Consider the following 24,406-nt stretch of genomic DNA (forward strand, 5'->3'; position numbering starts at 1 on the left):
CCTCAGTAGACCGGGTAGCCTGGGTTATGGGGGGGACTGTGTGGTTCGGGGGTCAAGTCATCACGTATGTCAATCTCCAGGCCCTTTCTCATGGCGAAGTTGTGCAGAATGCAACATGCACCGATGATCTGGCACACAAAGTTTGGGGAATACAACAGGGTCCCCCCGGACTTATCCAGGCATCGGAAACGGGACTTCAGGAGGCCAAAGGTGCGTTCCACCACTCCACGGGTACGTGTGTGTGCATCATTGTATCTTTGCTCTCCTGGGGTTTGGGGATTCCGGAATGGAGTCATGAGATGGGGGTCCAAGTGCATATGGCGCGTCACCTGGAAGGGAAAAGACAGGAGGATGTTAGTTGTGCATGTGCCCCTCGTGATGTGTGCATCATGGGGGCGGACAGTCATGCCTGACTCCCATGTCACTCACCAACCAGCCAGCTGTCCCTGTACACGTTCTGTTCAAATTCTGTGGAGATGGGGCTTTGACGGTATATGAAGCTGTCGTGAGTGAACCCTGGGTGTTTGGCACGGACTTGCCATATGATTCAATGGGCATCGGCTATCACCTGTACGTTGATGGAATGCCAGTGCTTCCGATTGCAGTATATGTGCTCTATGTCACGGGGGGGCCGTAGTGCCACATGTGTGCAATCAATGGCCCCCACGGTGCGTGGGAATCCTGCAATTTTATAGAAATCCGCCATTGCCTTCACCCGCAGGTGCTCATGGGTGGGTTTGATGATGTGGTGGGACATGCGTCTGAGGATTGCGGGGACAACCTGGTGCACACATCTGCTAATGGTGGATTGTGACATCCCAGCCACGACTCCACTTGTACGCTGAAAAGAGCCAGTGGCAAGGAAATGGAGTGTAGCCAGTACCTTGACCAGTGGCTGCACTGCATGTGCACGATGTGTCTTGCTGGTGATGTCATCATGCAGGGTTGTGGCTATTTCCTGGATGGCTTCAGGGCTGAATCTGAAAATGCGAAAGACCTCCGAATCACCCATGTCAAAGATGTTCATGCGCGTTCGGTATATCCTCTCCTGTGCCCTCCTACGAGTTGGTTCACACAATAGTATTGCTAGGACCATGGCTGCCCCTGGCATGTTGGCATACAGATGTGTTGTCCTGCAAGTGTGGGTGCTCAGGTTGCTCAGCTCGTCCGTAACGCTGCTGCTGTAGCTGCTCTCCAGCTGACCCGTGGACGTCTGTTGCTAAGTTGCCCCTGCTTTTAGGAGGATCAAGTTTGCGCTGGGCGTACAACTTGCGCGCACTGCGTGCAGACTGCGCCTGACATGCGCATGTTTGTGAATTGGCGTATCTCCCTCATTTGCATAGGAAAACAATGGGAGCGCAAGATGCGCCCAGCGTAAAAATGCTCATAAAATACGCCGGCTGAGACAAGTTACGTTAGTCGGAAGAAGCCTAATTTCAGGCGTATCTATTTTTGTGGGTACCGCTCATAGTTACGGCGGCGCAGATTTTGACTTACGCGGCGCATATCGAGATACGTCGGCGTAAGTCCTACCTGAATCTACCCCACTGTGTATATATATATATATATACACAGTGCCTTGCGAAAGTAATCGGCCCCCTTGAACTTTGCGACCTTTTGCCACATTTCAGGCTTCAAACATAAAGATATAAAACTGTAATTTTTTTTTAAGAATCAGCAACAAGTGGGACACAATCATGAAGTGGAACGAAATTTATTGGATATTTAAAACTTCCCATCGAACATTTGTTGTCGTAATTTCAATCATGTGTACACGGCATTATGCTTACAAAGATTTTTTCCGTCTCTCTTAGAAGAGACTGACACCTACAACCAGGAAATTGGGACCCTTATTATTATAGGGTCATCCTCTCTGGGGCCTCACATACAGCTTCAAGTCCTTTAATATCTACTTTGGATTTCTCATCGCTCTGTGCACAATTAAAGGAGTTGTAAAGGAAAAACATTTTTGGGCTAAAATTAATGTCTGCAAGGTAGACACAGAATAGTGTAATGATTCTGTTAAAAAACGAGTAAATACCTATTAAATTCCTTCATCTATATCACCTCCGGCATTCTAGTTTCTGTTCTCTCATTCACTTCCTGGTTTGCGGCACTCGTTCATGTAAGAACTACATTTCCCAGTATGCATTGCGGCACGCCCAGTAATTCACACCTCCTTGAAGTCTCTAACACGTAGAGAGCGTCCTGCCGCACAGATGTAGTTCCCAGGAGGGGGCAAGCACTTCACTGACCACCGTAGTAAAGCCTCCCTTCACGGAGTTACAATCAGACAAGCAGGAAGTGAACATAACAGAGGAAATAGAGCAACTTCTGAGCAAAAACGAACAATTAGAAAGTGAAAAGAGGAATGTCTGCAGGTAAAGGATGTTTATTATGAAAAAAAATGTTTCTCTTTCGTTCATAGACGGACACAGCCTTCTTTGACATTAGGGTTATGCTTCTTCCTACCAGGAGATTTAGGCAGAATTCTACAGCACCTAAGGTGTTAAAACCTTTCCTTCATGCCGCTCCTCCCAGGGGGCGTGGCTCCCCAGGCATAACCCACACTCTGCTCTAGCAGCCTCAGTCTTTTTCTGCCTAACAACAGGAGAGTCAGGCTTTCTCTGGAGTCCTGTACTCTGGAGTTTTTTTCTTGCGATTTTTCTTGCTTTTATTATTTTTGTTCCTGCATTTTTTGATTCCTGTGATTCTTCTATCAACAGCCGACTGGGTGACAGGCTGGGTCCTCGACCCTTGTAGTCCCCCCATGTTCGGCCTTCGAGCGTGTGCCGGCCCTTAGCTCAGCTTTGGGACGTCCACGACAGGCCCTGTTGCTCCAGGGGCGGCCGGGGAACTTTGGTTCTAGGGCACACATATGACCGGTCTTTTATGGCTTTGTCACAGTGTGTCTGGCCGACAGCCATGCCGTTCACGGACGTTGGTTCTGTCTGGGATACCTCCAGCCGGGTAGTCGCAGGATGGGTAAGTAGTGGCCCCTTACTCAGGTAAGTGGTCTGGCTGGAATGTTTCCCTTGGGAGGTCGACTGAGGGTTTTTTCCCTGTTTTCCTCTCTCCCTTATTCCTCTCCCTCCTTCCCTTTTGGGTGACGGCTGTGAGGGTTTTTTTTTTCTGGGGCTCATGTCACTGGCCCGTGGTGTAGCAGGGGCTGTGTGTGTCACTGCAGGGGGCTGTGGTGTTCACTTCTGGGCCTTTGCAGTGTGCTGTGAGGTAATTTTTTTGTATGACAGTTGCTGGGTCACTGTCTTTTTAAATCTGCGTCATGGCAGCCATTTTGCCGGAGCCGTGACTTATATAGCTCGGCGGCCATTTTCTTGTGGTCACATGCTGTTTTTTCAGCATTCGGTGGCCATTTTGCCTTTTTGCTTGGCCTCGTGTGACGGTTTAGGCGGTGGAAAAAGACCGCAAATCTGACTGAGGGGACACAGACGCAGCGCTGCAGGCTTCTCAGCACTTCAGGTCCTTCACAGACCGCGCTACACCGGGAGGGTGGTGAGTCCCAGGGGCCCCCATACTCTGTATTTAGCGGCCAGGAGGTGACCAGTGGGGGTTTTTCCTGCTTTGGCAGTGGGGGTGACACGGCGCTGGCATTATGGAGCCTGAATCAGGTCCCTCATTCCTAACAATGCCTGAGTTAACCCTTAACGCCCCTTCCCCTGTCACATCTGTTGAGGCAATGTCGGCTGTCCTGGAGTTCTTTCTCACCAGGTTTGAAGCAGCTAGTGCCCGGATGGGGGGTAAAAAGCGCCCCCTCCCTGAGCCTGCTTCTGGGGATGTCTCTGACACAGTATCTGACAATGCTATTGCTGCTTCTGGTTCTGTAATGTCAGAGGATGCAGGCTTAACCCACATGGACAGTGAGGATGACTCTGCTGCAGAGTCGGCTGCTGACAAGGAATTTTGTTGGAGCTCTTATTTCTGCGGTGCGTGAGACTCTAAATATTGAGGATGTGGCAGAGACGCCAGCAGTGTCGGTCCCTTTTGGGTTCCGCAAACCGCCACGTACCGCCAAAGTGTTCCCTTGTGTTCCTTATTTGGACAATATGTTATACAAGGAATGGAATACACCGCAAAAGGTTTTTACTGTTCCTAAAAACTTTGCAACCTGTTACCCCCTTGAGGAGGACTTCTTGAAAAAGTGGGTCTCTCCTCCGTTAGTGGACCCTCCCGTGTCCAGACTGAGCAAGGCTACTACGTTGCCTGTGGAAGGGGCTCCTGCATTCAAGGACCCTGCTGATAGGAGAGTGGAGGCCGTCGCCCGCTCCCTATTCACGGTAGTGGGTTCGGTGGTGAGGCCGGCTCTGGCCGGGACCCTGGTGGCACAGACCCTGACTGAAAGGGCGAAGCTCCTGCTGCAGGAGCTGGAAGACCAAGGCGCTTCCGAGTCCTCTAGTGACCTGGCTGAACAATTGGTTCAGGGTCAGACATTTCTCTGCGAGTGTAACGTTACGCCGGATAGTATTTGAGAGTTAGGATCTCAACTGCGGAGACTACTCAGTTTCGGACCCAGGTTTCACTCTCTTGTGTGCAGAGAGTTTGGAATCCTACCATCACAGTCTCAGTCAAGAAACATGGCGCATATTCCTTCATAGGCGCCAGTGAAAACTCAAACAAATAAGTATAAAGTCCCGGTAGAACTGATACTAGTTAAATGCAGAAGTAGCCGAGCATGCGTGGCATGTAAATAACCTTAACGGCAAAGTCCTCAAAGTAATAGGTAGTATATGTGCACAAAATAACATTTGAGAAAGAGGTACGTAGGCATGCAAGACTTCCGTCTATACTTGGTGACTTAGAATGTAGAAATCATGGCAGGATCCTTATTAGAAGTACCAAACATAGAGAGACTATGGCTGCAGCAATTCCTGGTATAGTTAGCATACATAATTAGCAGGCAGGGCAGTTCATAGGATAGCAATGCAAAATAACATCAGGGTACTTGCGATACTGAAGTGAATGATGCAGGCATAAGGTCAGGCTCCAAGGGTCCAGACGGGTAAGGCTGGTGAAGCAGGCAGTGAAGACTCCTCGTCCAGGTCAGGAAGCTGAAGTTCAAAGCAGGTGCGTCTGGATACCCAACCGACAGAGGCGTTGTGTCAGCCAAAATAAAGGAACACTTCCTGGTTAGTGATAGGAGTTTAAATAGGCCGCCCAGCAGCTTAACAGGAAGTCACAGGCTAATTAGAAAGAAGGAAGTAACTATAGTTGAACTTCAAGTGAGAGACTCTTCAGGAAGAAGGTTTGGGAAGGAAGTAACGGATGAGAGTTAACTGGGAAAGAAGCACAATTGTATTTAGTGCAAAATTGTTCGTGAGACGTTACAGCGAGGCGGCCATGGATACGATTCCTTTGCTTTCCAGGGCCTCCATCTACGCAGTGGTTCTGCGCCGACTTGTGTGGCTGAAATGCTGGTCGGCTGACCTGTCCTCTAAAAAGGCTTTGGTGGATTTGCCATTTAAGGGCGAACGGCTTTTTGGGGCGTCCCTGGATGACATCATAAAGGATGCCACGGGTGGTAAGAGCACGTTGCTCCCACAGTCTGGGAAGGGTAAGGAACCTCGCCGCAAGCAAGGCCCTACCTTTACTACCCCTAAGCATTTTTTTCGTGCGCCCAGCACAGCGGGAAAGGGTCCGCAAGGTGCTAAAGCCCCCGCTGCAGGGCAGGAGCGCACCTGGTTCCACAAGCCCAACAAGCCTGCGGACAAGCCTGCTTCCGCATGAAGGTCTGCCCCCGCCCGGGTCTCGGGTGGGGGGACGAATTTGCTGATCGGTGGAGTCTCTTCTATCCGACCGTTGGGTTTGCGAGGTGGTTGCCTCGGGGTACAAGATAGAGTTTCTCTCTTGTCCCCCAAACTGATTTTTTCCCTCCAACCTCCAGCTTCCTCCGGATCGTCGGCTAGCCCTGTCCGAGGCTGTCCAGGGTCTTCTGGACAGGGGGTGATTGTGCCGGTTCCCTCGCCGGAATGGTTTCAGGGGTTTTACTCCAATCTGTTCGTGGTCCCCAAGAAGGGAGGGGTTCGCCCTATCCTGGACCTAAAGGCCCTCAACTCCTTTGTCAAGGTGCAAAGATTCAGGATGGAGTCGGTCCGATCGATCGTAGCGGCCCTCCACCAGGGGGACTTCATGGCGTCCTTGGACATCATGGACGCATACCTGCATGTTCCCATTTGCACAAGACACCAAAGGTATCTGCGCTTTGCGATCAGAGAGGACCACTTTCAATTTGTGGCCCTCCCGTTCGGTCTGGCTTCGGCACCGCGGGTTTTCACCAAGGTGCTCGCCCCGATCCTGGCCTTGCGGAGGCAGCGAGGGATCGCTATAGTGGGATATCTGGACGACCTTCTCCTGAGAGCTTCCTCAGGCTCAGAGTTAGTGGAGGACGTGTCTATCACGTGTCAGACTCTCCAAGAGTTTGGCTGGCTTCTGAATCTCAGAAAGTCAGTGTTGGTTCCGTCCCAGCGCCTGGAACACCTGGGTCTGGTCTTGGACTCGGTGGAGGCGAGAGTGTTCCTCCCGACGGACAGACTACAGACCCTGCAGTCTGCGGTAAGACAGTTGTCGACCCGAAAGTGGTCATCCCTTCGCTTCTGCATGAGAGTTCTGGGCCTGATGGTAGCCTCCTTCGAGGCGGTTCCGTATGCCCAATTCCACACCAGGGTGACAGAATCTCTTTCTGTAGAAAGAGATTCTGTCACGTTGGGACAAGATCCCATCTTCTCTGGATCACCAGGTTCGGTTGAGCCATCTGGCCAAGTCTTCCCTGGCGTGGTGGCTGACGTCTCCGGTGCTTCGGTCTGGGAAGTCCTTTCTTCTGTGCTACTGGACAGTGGTCACGACGGATGCCAGCCTCTTCGGCTGGGGGGGCGTTTGGGGCACCCAGTCTGCCCAGGGGCGCTGGACTCGGGAGGAGTCCCGCCTTCCGATCAATATTCTGGAGCTCCGAGCAATCAAGCTGTGCCTTGCCAGGTGGTTCCTGGAGCTGCAGGATCCAGTCCGACAACGCCACAGCCGTGGCGTACGTCAATCATCAGGGCGGCACAAGGAGCTCGGCTGCAGCGACGGAGGTCGCACACATACTTCGGTGGGCCGAAAGGTCCGTTCCGGCCCTGTCGGCCGTGTACATTCCGGGAGTTCAGAATTGGCAAGCCGACTTCCTAAGTCGCACGACTCTGGATCCAGGGGAGTGGTCTCTCCACCCGGAGGTGTTTCAGAACCTGTGCCAGAAATGGGGCACTCAAGACGTGGACCTTCTGGCGTCCCGTCTCAATCGGAAGGTGCCACGGTTCATGGCCAGGTCAAAAGGCCCGTGGGCGGACGCGCCAGACGCGTTGGTGGCTCCTTGGGGTCACTATCGCCTGATTTACGCCTTCCCTCCTCTAAAGCTCCTCCCTCGCCTGCTGCGCAGGGTGGAAGCCGAAGGGATTCCGACAATCATGATCGCCCCGGACTGGCCGCGTCGCTCTTGGTACGCGGACCTGGTACGTCTGGTGGCAGACGCCCCCTGGCGTCTACCCCTGAGAGAAGATCTCCTGTCTCAGGGTCCGATCTTCCATCCTGCTTTACGGTCACTGGCTTTAACGGCGTGGCTGTTGAGATCCAGGTACTGAAGGACCGGGGCCTGTCTGGCCCGGTGATCTCTACCATGCTGCGTGCACGGAAGTTCACTTCTCGGAAGATTTACCATCGTACATGGAAAGCATACATCTCTGTGTGTGAGGAGATGAAGTGGCACCCCCGTACATACGTGGTGTCCCCGATCCTGCTGTTCCTGCAGCGGGGAGTGGACCAGGCTCTTGCCTTGAGCACGATCAAGAGTCAGATTTCTGCTCTGGCTGTTTATTTTCAGCGTCCCTTGGCGGCGCACTCCTTGATTCGCACGTTTGTGCAGGGGGTCCGTCATGTGGCCCCTCCGGTGCGCCCTCCACTGCCTTCATGGGACTTGAATTTGGTCCTCTCGGCGCTTCAGCGTGCCCCCTTTGAGGACATTCGGGAGATCCCTTTGCTGACTCTGTCGCAGAAGGTGGTCTTTCTGGTAGCTATTACCTCTATCAGACGGGTGTCTGAATTGGCGGCCTTGTCCTGCAAGGCCCCCTACTTGGTCATCCATCAGGATAAGGCGGTGCTGCGCCCGCAGCCCTCTTTTCTTCCGAAGGTCGTTTCGCCCTTTCACATTAACGAGGACATTGTTCTTCCATCCTTGTGTCCTCAGCCGAAGAACCCGAAGGAGGCCACTTTGCATTCTCTGGATGTGGTTCGGGCCCTTCGAGTTTACTTGTCGGCGACGGCTCCGTTCCGGAAGTCGGACTCACTGTTCGTGTCAGTGTCCGGTCCCAGTAAGGGCCTGGCTGTCTCATCGGCCACCATTTCCAGGTGGATCCGACAGGTTGTGCTTCAGGCCTATGCCCTGAAGGGGCGGGCGCCTCCTTTTCGGGTCACGGCGCATTCGACCAGGGCGATCGGGGGCCTCTTGGGCTTTCCGACATCAAGCCTCTGTGTTACAGGTGTGTAAGGCAGCGACCTGGTCGTCGGTTCACACTTTTTCAAAGTTTTATAAGGTGGATGTGAGTGCATCTTCTGATGCCTCCTTCGGCCGCAGGGTGTTACAGGCGGCAGTTTAAGGTTGGAGTTCCTCCGTTGAGTAACTCTGGTTTTGTTTGGGGTGTAACCTGGTTTGCTGTGTTATTTTCTCTTTCGTTCATAGACGGACACAGCATCCTTTGACCTTAGGGTTATGTTCTTCCTACCAGGAGATTTTAGGCAGAATTCTTACAGCACTTAAGGTGTTAAAACTTTCCTTCATGCCGCTCCTCCCAGGGGGCGTGGCTCCCCCAGGCATAACCCACACCCTGCTCCAGCAGCTTCAGTTTGTTTCTGCCTAACCGTCAGGAGAGTCAGGCTCTCTCTGGAGTCCTGGACTCTGGAGTTTTTTCTTGCAAATTTTTTTGCATTTTGCGAGTTTTTTCTCGCTTTTTTATTTTATTTTTATTTTGAATCCTGCGATTCTTCTATCAACAGCCGACTGGGTGACAGGCTGGGTCCTCGACCCTTGTAGTCCCCCCAGGTTCGGCCTTCGAGCGTGTGCCGGCCCTCAGCTCCGCTTTGGGACGTCCACGACAGGCCCCATTGCTCCAGGGGCGGCCGGGGAACTTCGGTTCTAGGGCACACATATGACCGGTCTCTATGGCCTTGTCACAGTGTGTCTGGCTGACAGCCATGCCGTTCGCGGACGTTGGTTCTGTCTGGGATACCTCCAGCCGGGTAGTCGCAGGACAGGTAAGTAGTGGCCCCTTACTCAGGTAAGTGGTCTGGCTGGAATGTTTTCCCTTGGGAGGTCGACTGAGGGTTTTCCCCTGCTTTCCTCTCTCCCTTATTCCTCTCCCTCCTTCCCCCTTTGGGTGACGGCTGTGCAGGGGGTTTTTTCCCTGGGGCTCATATTTTTTTCACTCGGGTATGGCTGGGGCTGTTCTGTGTCACTGCAGGGGACTGTGGTGGACATTCTGGGCATTTTTGTGTGTGCTGTGTGCTGTTTTGGTGTACTGTCATTTTTGGGTACACTGTCTTTTTAAAACTGCGCAACGGCGGCCATTTTGCCGGAGCCGCGCTTGTATTATTCGGCGGCCATTTTCTTGTGGCCGGCGCCGTTTTCAGCACTAGTTCGGCCTCTAGTGGCCGTTTCGGCGGGGAAAAAAGACCGCAAATCATCTGAGGGGACAGACGCAGCGCTGCAGCTTCTCCTCAGCACACACTTGTCCTTCACAGACCGCGCTGTACCAGGGGGGTGGTGAGTCTCAGGGGGCCCCAGACTGTGCTCTAGCGGCCGGGAGGTGACCTGTGGGGGACTTTTTTCCTGCCATTGGCAGTGGGGGTGACACGGCAGCTGCAATATGGAGCCTGAATCAGGCCCCTCATTCCTCACAATGCCGGAATTAACCCTTAGCTCCCCTTCCCCTGCCACATCTGTTGAATCGGTGTCGGCTGTCCTGGAGTCTTTTCTCACCAGGTTTGAAGCTGCCAGTGCTCGGTTGGGGGGTAAAAAGCGCCCCCCCCCAGAGGCTGTTTCTGGGGATATCTCTGACGCAGAATCTGATAACGCTGTTGCTGCTTCTGGTTCTGTCATGTCAGAGGATGCGGGCTTAACCCACATGGACAGCGAGGATGACTCTGCTGCGGAGTCTGCTGACAAGGATTTTGTTGGAGCTCTTATTACTGCGGTGCGTGAGACTCTTCATTTAGAGGATGTGGCGGAGACACCAGCGGTGTCAGTCCCTTTTGGATTCCGCAAACCACCGCGTACCGCTAAGGTATTCCCTTGTGTTCCTTATTTGGACAATTTGTTGTATAAGGAATGGGATACACCGCAAAAGGCTTTTACTGTTCCTAAAAGCTTTGCTACCCGTTACCCCCTGGAGGAGGACTTTTTAAAAAAGTGGGTCACTCCTCCGTCGGTGGACCCTCCCTGTGTCCAGACTGAGTAAGGCTACTACGTTGCCTGTGGAGGGGGCTCCTGCTTTCAAGGACCCCGCTGATAGGAGAGTGGAGGCCGTGGCCCGCTCCCTGTTCTCGGTGGTGGGTTCGGCGGTAAGGCCGGCTCTGGCCGGCGCCCTGGTTGCTCAGACGCTAACTGAAAGGGCGAAGCTCCTGCTGCAGGATCTGGAGGTCCAGGGTGCTTCCGAGTCCTCTAGGGACCTGGCTGAGCAGTTGATTCAGGGTCAGAAGTTTCTCTGTGAGGCGGCTATGGATTCGATTCCTTTGCTTTCCAGGGCTTCTGTCTACGCAGTGGTTCTGCGCCGCCTTATATGGCTGAAGTGCTGGTCGGCTGACCAGTCCTCGAAAAAGGCCTTGGTGGATTTGCCCTTTAAGGGCGGACGGCTCTTTGGGGCATCCCTGGATGACATCATTAAGGATGCCACTGGAGGTAAGAGCACCTTGCTCCCTCAGTCGGGGAAGGGTAAGGAACCTCGCCGCAAGCAAGGTCCTACTTTTACTACCCCTAAGCGGTTTTTTCGTGCGCCCAGCGCGGCTGGAAAAGGTCCGCAAGGGGCAAAAGCCCCTGCTGCCGGGCGTAAGCGCCCCTGGTTTAACAAACCAAACAAGCCTGCGGACAAGCCTGCTTCCGCATGAAGGTCTGCCCCCGCCCGGGTCTCGGGTGGGGGGACGGCTTCACGACTTCGCGGATCGGTGGAACTCTCTTCTGACCGACCGTTGGGTTTGCGAGGTGGTCGCCTCGGGGTACAAGATAGAGTTCCTCTCTTGTCCCCCAAACAGATTTTTTCCATCCAACCTCCAGCTTCCTCAGGATCGGCGGCTAGCCCTGTCCGGGGCTGTCCAGGATCTTCTGGACAGAGGGGTGGTTGTGCCGGTTCCCTCGCTGGAACGGTTTCGGGGGTTCTACTCCAATCTGTTCGTGGTTCCCAAGAAGGGAGGGGTTCGCCCTGTCCTGGACCTAAAGGCCCTCAACTCCTTTGTCAAGGTGCAGCGATTCAGGATGGAGTCGGTCCGTTCTATCATAGCGGCCCTCCACCAGGGGGACTTCATGGCGTCCTTGGACATCATGGACGCATACCTGCATGTCCCCGTTTGCACAAGCCACCAAAGGTATCTGCGTTTTGCGATCGGGGAGGACCACTATCAATTCGTGGCCCTCCCGTTCGGGCTGGCGTCGGCACCACGGGTGTTCACCAAGGTGCTCGCCCCGATCCTGGCCTTGCTAAGGCAGCGAGGGATCGCTATCGTGGGATACCTGGACGACCTTCTCCTGAGAGCTTCTTCAAGCTCAGAGTTAGAGGAGGACGTGTCCATCACGTGTCGGACTCTGCAGGAGTTTGGCTGGCTTCTGAATCTCAAAAAATCAGTGTTGGTTCCGTCCCAGAGGCTGGAACACCTGGGGCTGGTTTTGGATTCGGGGGAGGCAAAAGTGTTCCTCCCATCGGAAAAACTGCGGACCCTGCAATCTGCAGTGAGACAGTTGTCGACCCAGAAGTGGTCGTCTCTTCGCTTCTGCATGCGGGTTCTGGGTCTGATGGTGGCCTCCTTCGAGGCGGTTCCGTATGCCCAATTCCACACCAGGGTACTACAGAAGGAGATTCTGTCACGATGGGACAGGGTCCCATCTTCTCTGGATCGCCAGATTCGGTTGAGCCATCTGGCCAAGTCTTCCCTGGCATGGTGGCTGACGTCTCCGGTGCTTCGGTCCGGGAAGTCTTTTCTTCCGTGCCGCTGGACAGTGGTCACGACGGATGCCAGCCTCTTCGGCTGGGGGGGCGTCTGGGGCACCCAGTCAGCCCAGGGGCGCTGGACTCAGGAGGAGTCCCGCCTGCCGATCAATATCCTGGAGCTCCAAGCGATCAAGCTGTGCCTTGTCAGGTGGTCCCTGGAGCTGCAGGGCCGTCCTGTCAGGATCCAGTCCGACAACGCCACGGCCGTGGCGTACGTCAATCATCAGGGCGGCACAAGGAGCTCGGCCGCGGCGACGGAGGTCGCTCACATACTTCGGTGGGCCGAAAGGTCCGTTCCGGCCCTGTCAGCGGTATACATTCCGGGAGTTCTGAATTGGCAAGCCGACTTCCTAAGTCGCACGACTCTGGATCAAGGGGAGTGGTCTCTCCACCCGGAGGTTTTTCAGATCCTGTGCCAAAAATGGGGCACTCCAGACGTGGACCTTCTGGCGTCCCGTCTCAATCGGAAGGTACCACGGTTTGTGGCCAGGTCAAGGGACCCGTGGGCAGACGCGTCAGACGCGTTAGTGGCTCCCTGGGGTCAATATCACCTGATTTACGCCTTCCCTCCTCTAAGGCTCCTACCCCGCCTGCTGCGCAGGGTGGAAGCCGAAGGGATTCCAACGATCCTGATCGCCCCAGATTGGCCGCGTCGCTCTTGGTACGCGGACCTGGTACGTCTGGTGGCAGACGCCCCCTGGCGCCTGCCTCTAAGGGAAGATCTCCTGTCTCAGGGCCCGATCTTCCATCCTGCTTTACGGTCACTGGCTTTAACGGCGTGGCTGTTGAGAACCAGGTACTGAAGGACCGGGGCCTGTCGGGCCCGGTAATCTCTACCATGATGCGTGCACGGAAGTCCACTTCTCGAAAAATTTATCATCGTACATGGAAAGCATACATCTCTATGTGTGAGGAGATGAAGTGGCACCCCCGTACTTACGTGGTGTCCCGGATCCTGCTGTTCCTACAGCGGGGAGTGGACCAGGCTCTTGCCTTGAGCACGATCAAGAGTCAGATTTCTGCTCTGGCTGTTTATTTTCATCGTCCCGTGGCAGCGCACTCTTTGGTTCGCACGTTTGTGCAGGGGGTCCGGCATGTGGCCCCCCCGGTGCGCCCTCCGCTACCTTCTTGGGACTTGAACTTGGTCCTCTCGGCGCTTCAGCGTGCCCCCTTTGAGGACATTCGGGAGATCCCCTTGCTGACTTTGTCGCAGAAGGTGGTCTTTCTGGTAGCTATTACCTCTATCAGACGAGTGTCTGAACTGGCGGCCTTGTCTTGCAAGGCCCCCTACTTGGTCATCCATCAGGATAAGGCGGTGCTGCGCCCGCGACCTTCTTTTCTTCCGAAGGTCGTTTCGGCCTTTCACATTAACGAGGACATTGTTGTTCCATCATTATGTCCTCAGCCGAAGAACCCGAAGGAAGCCGTTTTACATTCTCTAGATGTGGTTCGGGCCTTTCGAGTTTACTTGTCGGCGACAGCTCCGTTCCGGAAGTCGGACTCGCTGTTCGTGTCTGTGTCCGGTCCCAGTAAGGGCCTGGCAGTCTCGTCGGCCACCATTTCCAGGTGGATCCGACAGGTTGTGCTTCAGGCCTACGCCCTGAAGGGGCGGGCGCCTCCCTTTCGGGTCACGGCGCATTCGACCAGGGCAATTGGAGCCTCCTGGGCTTTCCGACACCAAGCCTCTGTGTTACAGGTGTGTAAGGCTGCGACCTGGTCGTCGGTCCACACTTTTTCAAAGTTTTATAAGGTGGATGTGAGTGCATCTTCTGATGCCTCATTCGGCCGCAGGGTGTTACAGGCGGCAGTTTAAGGTTGGAGTTCCTCCGTTGAGTAACTCCGGTTTTGTTTGGGGTGTAACCTGTTGTTTGCTGTGTTATTTTTCCCACCCCTCGTTTTTTGACACTGCTTGGGGACGTCCCTAAGGTCAAAGGATGCTGTGTCCGTCTATGAACGAAAGAGAAAAAAGGATTTTTGTACTCACCGTAAAATCCATTTCTCTGAGTTCATAGACGGACACAGCACCCACCCCTCCTTGGTTTGTACTGCTTGTTACGAACTGAAGCTGCTGGAGCAGGGTGTGGGTTATGCCTGGGGGAGCCACGCCCCCTGGGAGGAGCGGCATGAAGGAAAGTTTTAACACCTTAAGTGCTGTAAGAATTCTGCCTAAAATCTCCTGGTAGGAAGAACATAACCCTAAGGTCAAAGGATGCTGTGTCCGTCTATGAACTCAGAGAAATGGATTTTACGGTGAGTACAAAAATCCTTTTTTTCCCACTCCTCGAAAAAAATTTGACACTGCTTGGGGAAGTCCCTAATGTCAAAGAAGGCTGTGTCCGTCTATGAACGAAAGAGAAAATAGGATTTTTGTACTCACCGTAAAATCCATTTCTCTGCGTTCATAGACGGACACAGCACCCACCCCTCCTTTGTTTGTACTGCTTGTTACGAACTGAGGCTGCTAGAGCAGGGTGTGGGTTATGCCTGGGGAGCCACGCCCCCTGGGAGGAGCGGCATGAAGGAAAGGTTTTAACACCTTAGGTGCTGTAGAATTCTGCCTAAATCTCCTGGTAGGAAGAAGCATAACCCTAATGTCAAAGAAGGCTGTGTCCGTCTATGAACGCATAGAAATGGATTTTACGGTGAGTACAAAAATCCTATTTTTCCTTTACAACCCCTTTAAGGCAAAAACCTTCCTGCTAACATTCTATGTGCACTCTGGTTACTGGCACTAATCTGACGCTGCCTGGGGCGACGCAGACCCTAAAACTTAATTATTATCACACGCTGGGCAATCAGGAGCTTAAACCTTTATTGGGTAATAAACGGCGGGTGCCCTGATGCTATAAAAAACTAACTAACTAATCAGTGTCACTCGTAACACTTCTACAGTGATCGATGGTAACAGGGGTGAAAGGGTCAATCAGGGGGTTAAAACCCTTATCATGTAATATATGGGGGTACCTTATGCTATAAAAACCTGACAGTGAACCTAAATAGCTAACTGGCTAACTAGCGTCACCAGTGACACTTATCCGGTGATCACTGGTGACAGGGGGTGAAAGGGTTAACTAGGGGGCATTCAGGGGGTTAAAACCTTTATTCGGTAGTATATGGGGTACCGGACGCTATAAAAACCTGACGGTGAACCTAAGTAACTAACACTAATACGGCGATCAGAAAAAATATTGCTTAGTGACACTGGCGACAAAGGGTGAAAGGGTTAACTGGGGGCAATCAAGGGGTTAAACCTCTATTAGGGGTTGGGGGGGGGGTACCCTAGGCCTATAGGGGCCTACCACTAACTGCCCTTAAACTTTTTACAATCACAAATGGCACCAAATGCAGTGATCAGTAAAAAAATTAACACTGCAATCGGAGGGTGACTGGGGGGTGATTTGTGTGCCTACGTGTACTGGTGTCAGTGGTCTGTTGGGTGCAACTCACTGTAAGATGTCTTCTCTCCTCGGCGCTGGACAAAAAGACAGACACGAGGAGAGTGACATCACTTCCTCTGCTTCTGTTTACAGTTACAGAAGCAGAGGAAGATTGTCATTGCCGGTCGGCAAGTGGTTAATGAGTTTAATTGGTCAGTAAGAATCACACAGCTTGGGATCCTTCCCTGGTTTAAGAATGAGTTTTATCAGAACCTTTCACATAGTGTCTGGTAATATAAGCTACAGGGAATATTGATAACTAGTCTTTTGTCCTCTACATGTTCTTCTTAAGCATGAGGATGATGATGCCTCTTTAAGAATGAAGTCCAAATAGGATATGTATAGCATCAAATTTGTCTTCTGATTGTTGCTAATGCATTTTTTCCTGGTACTCTAAATATTTTCTTATTTAAAATAGGTGCTGTTTGGCAAAGTTAGAAAAGTTGCCAGCATTTCTTCAAAGAAAACGGCACTGGATCCGACACCAAATTTCGACAGTCATGTATCAAAACACCCACCAATGTGGAATGATCCATTTGATGAGCAGGTCAAAAATTCCTTGGTATGCTTCTTTTAACCTATTGTTTGTTTTCTATTAATTATCTAAATATTATCACACTAACTTGACTTTTCTTTCTTTTGCTAAGAATAATATATGGCAGTGCAAATTTTCTAAACAAAAGGGCCAGTTAACTGCTTTTTAGAAATTAGAGGGGGGGGGGGGGCTGTAGCCTGTGGGAGTAGAACATTTTATCAATGAAAATGAATAGTGCCTCATCATCGATCGTGTCAATGATAAGAATAATGGCCCAGATTCACGTAGAATCGCGGCGGCGTAACTTATCGTAGATACGTTACACCGCCGCAAGTTTTCATCGCAAGTGCCTGATTCACAAAGCACTTGCAATGAAAACCTACGCCGGCGGCCTCCGGCGTAAGCCCGCGTAATTCAAAGGGGCGTGTGCCATTTAAATTAGGCGCGCTCCCGCGCCGGACCTACTGCGCATGCTCCCTTTTGAATTTCCCGCCGTGCTTTGCGCGAAGTGACGTAATTTTTTCGAACGGCTACGTGCGTAGCGTACTTCCGTATTCCCGTACGTCTTACGCAAGAAGGAAAATGTTTTAAATTTCGACGCGGGAATGACGGCCATACTTTATACAGCACATACGCGTGCTGTGTAAAGTTAGGGCACCTAAAACGACGACTAACTTTGCGACGGGAAACTAGACTAGCAGCGACGTAGCGAACGCGAAAAAACGCTGTGGATCGCCGTAACTACTAATTTGCATACCCGACGCTGGTTTACGACGCAAAGTCCCCCCAGCGGCGGCCGCGGTATTGCATCCTAAGATCCGACAGTGTAAAACAATTACACCTGTCGGATCTAAGGGCTATCTATGCGTAACTGATTCTATGAATCAGTCGCATAGACACTCTGAAAGATACTCCGTCGTATCTGAGATACTCCGTCGTATCTGAGATACTCCGTCGTATCTGAGATACTTTGTCGTATCTCGGCTGTGAATCTGGCCCAATGTCCCTACTTTGGTGTTGGTGGAGAAATTACGCCTTATTTTTGGTGTCAGTGGAAGAATAGTGCTTCATATCAGTGGTCAATAATGGATCATATCAATAGTGTCCCAAGGGCCAGATAAAGGCAAGCAAAGGTCCTCATCCAATTCTTGGACCGCAGTTTGGAGACCACTGATTTAGCGGCATAGTTATAAAGCAATATTTTTGTTAAATCATAATTTTTGTTTCTTGGAATAAAGATCACGATTCTGAAGAACTTTTTTATTTTAAAGATTTACAACCCCTGAACAATAGGTTATCAAACAATATGGCAACAAAAGAAGACCTAATACTCTTTGGCCCAGATTCTCAAAGGCGTTACGCCGGCGCATCTTGATATGCGCGGCGTAAGTGGACATATGCGCCGTCGTATCGATGTGCCGCACCCACAGAACCAGGTACGCCAGAAATTAGTCTTGTTCCGATCGGCGCAACGTTTGTACGCCGGCGTAGCGTAGGCGCACATTTACGCCAAAAACACCCAGCGCTCCCATTGATTTCCTAATCAAATATGCAAATGAGGGATATACGGCGATTCCCGAACGTATAACCGCCCGACGCAGGCTACGCGCGGTGCGCATAAGCTGTACGTCTGGTCTAAACTTGCCCCTCATAAAAGCAGGGGCAACTTTGCACCAGACGTGTGCAGGTCAGCTGGAGAGCAGCTTTAGCAGCACCCTTACGGACGAGCTGAGCAATCACACTTTCAGGACAAGACTTCTGTATGCCAACATGCCAGGGGCAGGCATGGTCATAGCACAACTAGTGTGCACCCAGGCGCTTAGAAGGAGAAGGAGGAGGGAACGGGAGCGTTTTTACCGAACGGCATTAGACGTCTTTGCCATTGGGGAAGCAGAGGTGTATCGCCTCTTCAGATTCAACACTCAAGCCATCCAGGAATTAACCACAATCCTGCAGGATGACCTCACCAGCCCAACACAACGCTCACGTGCAGTGCAACCACTGATCAAGGTCCTGGCAATACTCCATTTCCTGGCCACTGGCTCTTTTCAGCGCACAAGTGGAGGTGTGGCTGGGATGTCACAAACCAGCATGAGCAGATGTGTGCACCAGGTTGTCCCCGCAATCCTGAGACGCATGTCCAACCAAATCATCAGACCCACCCAGGAGGTCCAGCGGAATAAGGCAAGGGCAGATTTTGTCAGAATTGCAGGATTCCCACGCACCGTGGGGGCCATTGATTGCACCCATGTGGCACTACAGCCCCCCCATGAGACAGAGCACATATACCGAAATAGGAAGCATTGGCATTCAATCAATGTCCAGGTGATAGTGGATGCCCATGGCCTCATATGGCACGTCCGTGCCAAACACCCAGGATCCAGCCATGACAGCTATATATACCGCCAAAGCGACATCCCAATGGAATTTGAACAGAACGTGTATGGGGACAGCTGGCTGGTTGGTGAGTGACATGGGTGTCAGGTATGACTGTCCCCCCCCATGATGCAGACATCACGAGGGGCACATGCATGACTAACTTCCTCTTGTCTTTTCCCTTCCAGGTGACTCTGCATATGCACTGGGACCCCATCTTATGACCCCATTCTGGAACCCCCAAACCCCAGGAGAAGAAAGATACAATGCTGCACACATAAGTACCCGTGGAGTGGTGGAACGCACATTTGGCCTCCTGAAGTCCCGTTTCCGATGCCTGGATAAGTCTGGGGGTACCCTGTTGTATGCCCCAAACTTTGTGTGCCAGATCATCGGGGCATGTTGCATTCTGCACAACTTCGCAGTGAGAAGGGGCCTGCAGATTGAGCTACGTGATGACCTGACCCCTGAACCAGACATTCCCCCCCTGCCTGAGGGTACCCCGTCTGCTGAGGGATCAGCAATCAGGAGATGCCTCGTTGAACGTTAAAAACACACATTAAACATGGCACAATGAGAATGCACGCATGCACACCACTGTGGTCCCTAGCACACACACCCCACATGCACATCGAATTGGATTAGACCCAAGTAAACCACATGGTTTTAGGGAGCAGTAACGCCGCGCCAATGCTCCAATTATGTCACTGTACATTCATACACCTTTCACACGGCAGAGGGTCACACCCCTTTGCTGGCAGGAGTGTCACCCCCCCTATTCACACACCAGTCACGCTATTCTGCACACCTCACCGTGTGCTTTTTGAAAAAAAGATTCCAAAAATAAATAAAAAAACTCTTTACCAGAGCAATAAGAAGAAAAATAAATAAAACTAATTGGCCTGCCTGCTGCCACGGCCCCGGCTCCTCAACTGCCTGGTTGGGGGGGGGGGGTTGCATCAGGCAGAGGAGCATCCACCGGGGCTGGAGACCTGCCCTCTAATGCCGCCGCTATCCTCCTCAGGAGGTTATTGGTCTCAGTTTGTACACCAACAATGGCAGCTGTGTGGCCCTGGACGGACTCATTTAGGTTCTGCACCTCTTCCACAAGGCTTGCTGTGGTGTTTTGGAGATCCTGCAAACAGGTTATAATTGCAGTGGTGTTGCCTGCAACGTCCTGAATCACATTGGTGACATGTCCCCTCTCCCCAAGGCTGTCAGCCACTCGAGTGATGTCCTGGGCCATCGCTCCCATAAGGCGGGTCTGGTTTTCCTGCGCAGTGGTCAGGGTCACAGGCAGGAATTCGGGTACCCCCCTGCTTCTCTTCGGTGCCTTCCTGGGTCCACGAGAGGCTTCAGGCCTGGCATAGGGGGAGGGATTAGATGGAGGGGGTGGGTTGGAGATGGAGTCCGAGGATATGGTGGATCTTGGGCTTGAGGTCCGGGATGGACCAGCCAAGGTGGAGAAATCCTCCAGGAAAAGGGACAGGGACACCTCCTCCCCCAAATGCTCCGCATCCTGAAGAACCTCCTCAATGGAGGTGTGGGCACCACTCTCCTCCACCAATGCCGCTTGCCTTCCCTGGGGGTCAGGGGCATCTTCATCAGAAGAAGAGGGTGTGGGACGGGCAGGGGCATCATCATCAGGGGATGTTGTGGGACGGGCAGGGGCATCAGCATCAGGGGATGGTGTGGGACCGGCAGGGGCATCAGGGGATGGTGTGGGACGGGCAGGGACATCAGCATCAGGGGATGGCGTGGGACGGGCAGGGGCACGAGACGGCCCAGCTACATCCTGGACATCTGTGGATGACACAAAACATTCACATGTTGGTGGACCCACACACTTGTCACATATTCCCTTCCCCCCTCACATGCTACACACCAGAAAGAAGATAAAACACACTTACCTGTCCTCAAGGGCGGATGAACAGAATCATAGCCCGGCATTCCCTCAACTTGCACCCTGGTAAGGCACCGGGAAACTACCTCCTCATCTGGTGTCAGATGGACCCTTGAGGCAGGTCCCCCACCAGTGCCCCTGGCATGCCTCGCCATGAGGGCCATCTTGTCCTTGACCCTCCGCCTTAGATCATTAATCTTTTTGGCTATGTCTTTGGGCAGCCTTGCCTCATTGCCCACAGCATTCACTTGATCAGTGATCCTCTGCAGGATCTCGTCCCTTCTCCCCTTGCTTGTCGTTTTGCTGCGGGACCCATGGAGGCGGTCATAGTGCCTCTCCATGCCAGCGAGAATGATAGCCCTCTCCTCTGGCGAGAATTTTTTTTTCCTGCTCCTTGAACGCTCAGCAGACATTTCCCAAAGCACAGCAAAAGTAAGCTCACCAAGACTAAACTAACAGGTGTACTTTTGCACGCGATGGGCGCATGTCTGGGCGTATTTATGCACTGGGCGTAATCAATTGGTCTTAGCAACTCACCAATCTCATTGTGCGCATGCGCATAGGGGTGGGGGATACCCGATCATGTGACGGCGCATGCGCCGTCCGTTCAGACATTCATTTACATAAGGTCACGGTTCATTTAAATGTATCACGCCCACTTCCTTCCTACTTTCACTTACGCCCACGAATTTGCACTACGCGGCGCAAAAATGAACGCCTGTGATTCGGGAATACGGAGCTTATCTCTCTAAGTTATGACGGCGTAGCGCATATTGGATGCGCTACGCCCGCAGAAGGATGCGCCGATGTACGAGAATCTGGGCCTTTGCTTCAATAAAATTTAAAGAAATGAAAAATAATATAATGTGTAAAGACATAAAAATATTATCATTAAGTTTTATTAGGTTTATTAAAATGAGCAGTAAAGTTCTGGCTGCAGCTGCCCTAAAAAAGGATTGGAAGACTTGTAAAAAGGAAGGTATTGGAATCACCACCATCTAGGTGCCGTTATAATTTAACGAGTAACACAGGGATGTATAAAAAAAAATTAAACGTATTTATTTAAAGAGTTAAAACCATGTGTATCCTAATGCAAAAAAACTTGCAGAGCTCGGCAGAATAACAGCTTGGTCTCTTAGATTCAGGTTGTGGGAGCTGCTAGAGAGGTGTTGGCTGTCTGCTGGTGAAGATACTGTAAACTGCCAGCAGGTCAGATGCAAGGCAGAAACAGCAGGGGTTGGTGATGCTCAGCTGGAGGGATGGATGTCCAGTTGGTAAGCTGGGATAACACTGCTGATGGAGGAGCTGTGAGTGGCGGCAGGTCAGTGATGTTCAGCTGAAGAGGTGGCTGTCCGGTCAGCAGACTGAAGTGACATGGCTGATGGAAGTGCTGTAAATGGTGGCAGATCCGTCACGAGGCGGGGGTGGCAGGGGTCCATGGTGATTAGCTGGTGGGATGTAGCAAGAGGATGGATCTCCTGTCAGCAGGCTGGGATTGCTGAGCTGATGTCCGGGACTCGAGCTGGGGTACAGAGGATGCAGTGTATACAAGTTCCAAGAGCAGAATGTGGAGGGCGTGACTACGCATTTCGGGGCAACAAGGACCGCCTCTGTCAAAAAGACAAGGGATGTCCCGATACCCATACTAGTATCGGTATCGGTACCCATACTAGTACCGATACTGAGCATTTCCCAGAGTACTTGTACTCGGGGAAATGCTCCGATGCTTCACCCGATACCTGGGCAGTCAGGGGTGATCGTGCGGCAGGGGAGTTACAAGCACTGATCTGCCCCCTTTTCAGCTGTTTTGGTTAAAGTTATACAGCGGTTGATTGGTGCTTGTAACTCCCCCCAAAGCCGCACCGATCACCGCTGACTTCCCCTCTCTGTGCTTAATGCCTTTTCCCCCCCCTCCGTGCTGTCTTCCCCCCCTTTGTGCTCCGTGCTGTCTTCCCCCCTCCATGCTCTGTGCTGTCTTACCCCCTCCGTGCTCCGTGCTGTCTCTCCCGTGCTCCGTGATGTCTGCCCCCCCTCCGTGCTGGTCTTCCCCCCTCCGTGCTGGTCTCCCCCCCCCTCCGTGCTGGTCTCCCCCCCTCTCCGTGCTGGTCTTCCCCCCCCCCTCCGTGCTGGTCTTACCCCCTCCGTGCTGGTCTTACCCCCTCCGTGCTGGTCTTACCCCCTCCGTGCTGGTCTTACCCCCTTCGTGCTGGTCTTCCCCCCTCCATGCTGGTCTTCCCCCCTCCGTGCTGGTCTTCCCCCCTCAATTTGTCAGGATGGAGAGCGGAGGTAGGAGCCGCTAAACCCGGCTCCTACCTTTTCAGAATGAACAGAGTCAGTGATCACTGACTCTGTCCATTTACATAACTGAGCATCATAACCTGTGATTACGATGCTTCAGTTTATGAATGGAGAGGAGTGCGGGCAGTGGGGATTCGACTCGGAGACAGCGCGGGAGAAGCCGGGAGGACACCACCGAGACTGCAGACGGATTCCGGACTGGACAAGGACGCCGGGCAAGACACCAAAACTGTAAGTATTAAAATCTTTTTTTTACAGGAAAAACGGGTCTACATTAGGGGTGCGCGTTATACGCCGGAGCGTGCAATACCCCGATAAATACGGTACTTTGAAAAAAGTATCGGTACTTGTACTAAAAAAAGTGGTATCGGGACAACCCTATTTTAACTCTTCAAATAAATGTGAGTGCGACTTTTTTATTAATGTCTGTCAATGAACCTGGGTCCGTAAAATGAGCACTAAAGTTCTGGCTGCAGCTGCCCCAAAAAAGTATTGGAAGACCTCAAAATGTATGTAGAAAGGTAGGTATGGGAATTAAACATAGAGACGTATAAAAAATTGCACTCACATGTATTTGAAGAGTTAAAACCATGTATACAGTATCCTAATAAAAAAACATGCAGAGCTCGGCAGAATCGTAGCTGGGTCTCTAGAATTAGGCTGTGGGAGCTGTTAGAGTGGGGTTGCCCGTCTACTGGTGAAGGTTCTGTAAACTACGGCAGGTCAGCCGCAAGGCAGAGACAGCAGGGGTTGGTAATGATCAGCTTTAGGGATAGATGTCCAGTCGGCAGACTGGGATAACACTGCTGATGGAGGTGCTGTGGATTGCGGCAGGTCTGCCATGAGGCAGTGGGGGCCAGTGATGCTCAGCTGGAGAGGTGTCCAGTCAGCAGGCTAAAGTGACACAGCTGGTGGAGGTTTTGAATGGTGGCAGGTCCCCCATGAGGCGGAGGTGGAAGGATCCGTGGTGATCAGCTGGCGGGATGTGACAAGAGGATGGATCTCCTATCAACAGGCTGGGATAGCGGAGCTGATGTCTGGGAATGAGCCGGGACTCGTGGTGCTTACAAGTTCCAAAAGGAGAACGTGGATGGCGTGGAGGCATAGCTATAAGTTTCGGGGCATCAAGGACTGCCCCTTTTTTAAAAAGACAATGGGGTAGATTTAGGTTGGTGCGCACACTGCTACGGCGGCGCAGCGTTCCGTTTTTACGCTACGCCTCCGTAAATTACTGGAGCTACGCTTCATTCACGAAGCATTTGCTCCGTAATTTGCGGCGGCGTTTCGTAAAAGGGGCCGGCGTAAGCGCGCGTAATTTAAATGATCCCGTAGGGGGCGTGGATCATTTAAATTAGGCGCGTTTCCACGCCGAAAGTACTGCGCATGCTCCGTCGGGAAAATTTTCCGACGTGCATTGCTGTAAATGACGTCGCAAGGACGTCATTTGCTTAGACGTGAACGTAAATGGCGTCCAGCGCCATTCACGATCCACTTACACAAACAACGCAAATTTCGAAAATCGCGACGCGGGAACGACGTCTATACTTACCATTGGCTGCGCCTCCTAATAGCAGGAGCAGCCTTACGACGGAAGCGACGTACGCAAACGACGTAAAACTCA

At 52.3% G+C, this 24,406-nt stretch overlaps 1 protein-coding gene across 1 annotated transcript in view; it reads left to right on the forward strand.

Annotated features, from left to right (window-relative positions):
• LOC120931692 (protein TASOR-like) overlaps positions 1-24,406 on the forward strand; it is an 88,284-nt gene that overhangs the window by 51,943 nt on the left and 11,935 nt on the right. Inside the window, exon 4 of the mRNA XM_040343376.1 lies at positions 16,092-16,235. Coding sequence (XP_040199310.1) covers positions 16,092-16,235 — 144 coding nt within the window. The remainder of the gene's footprint in view (positions 1-16,091; positions 16,236-24,406) is intronic.

This window comes from Rana temporaria, chromosome 1, assembly GCF_905171775.1.
Source record: "Rana temporaria chromosome 1, aRanTem1.1, whole genome shotgun sequence".
Lineage (NCBI taxonomy): Eukaryota > Metazoa > Chordata > Amphibia > Anura > Ranidae > Rana > Rana temporaria.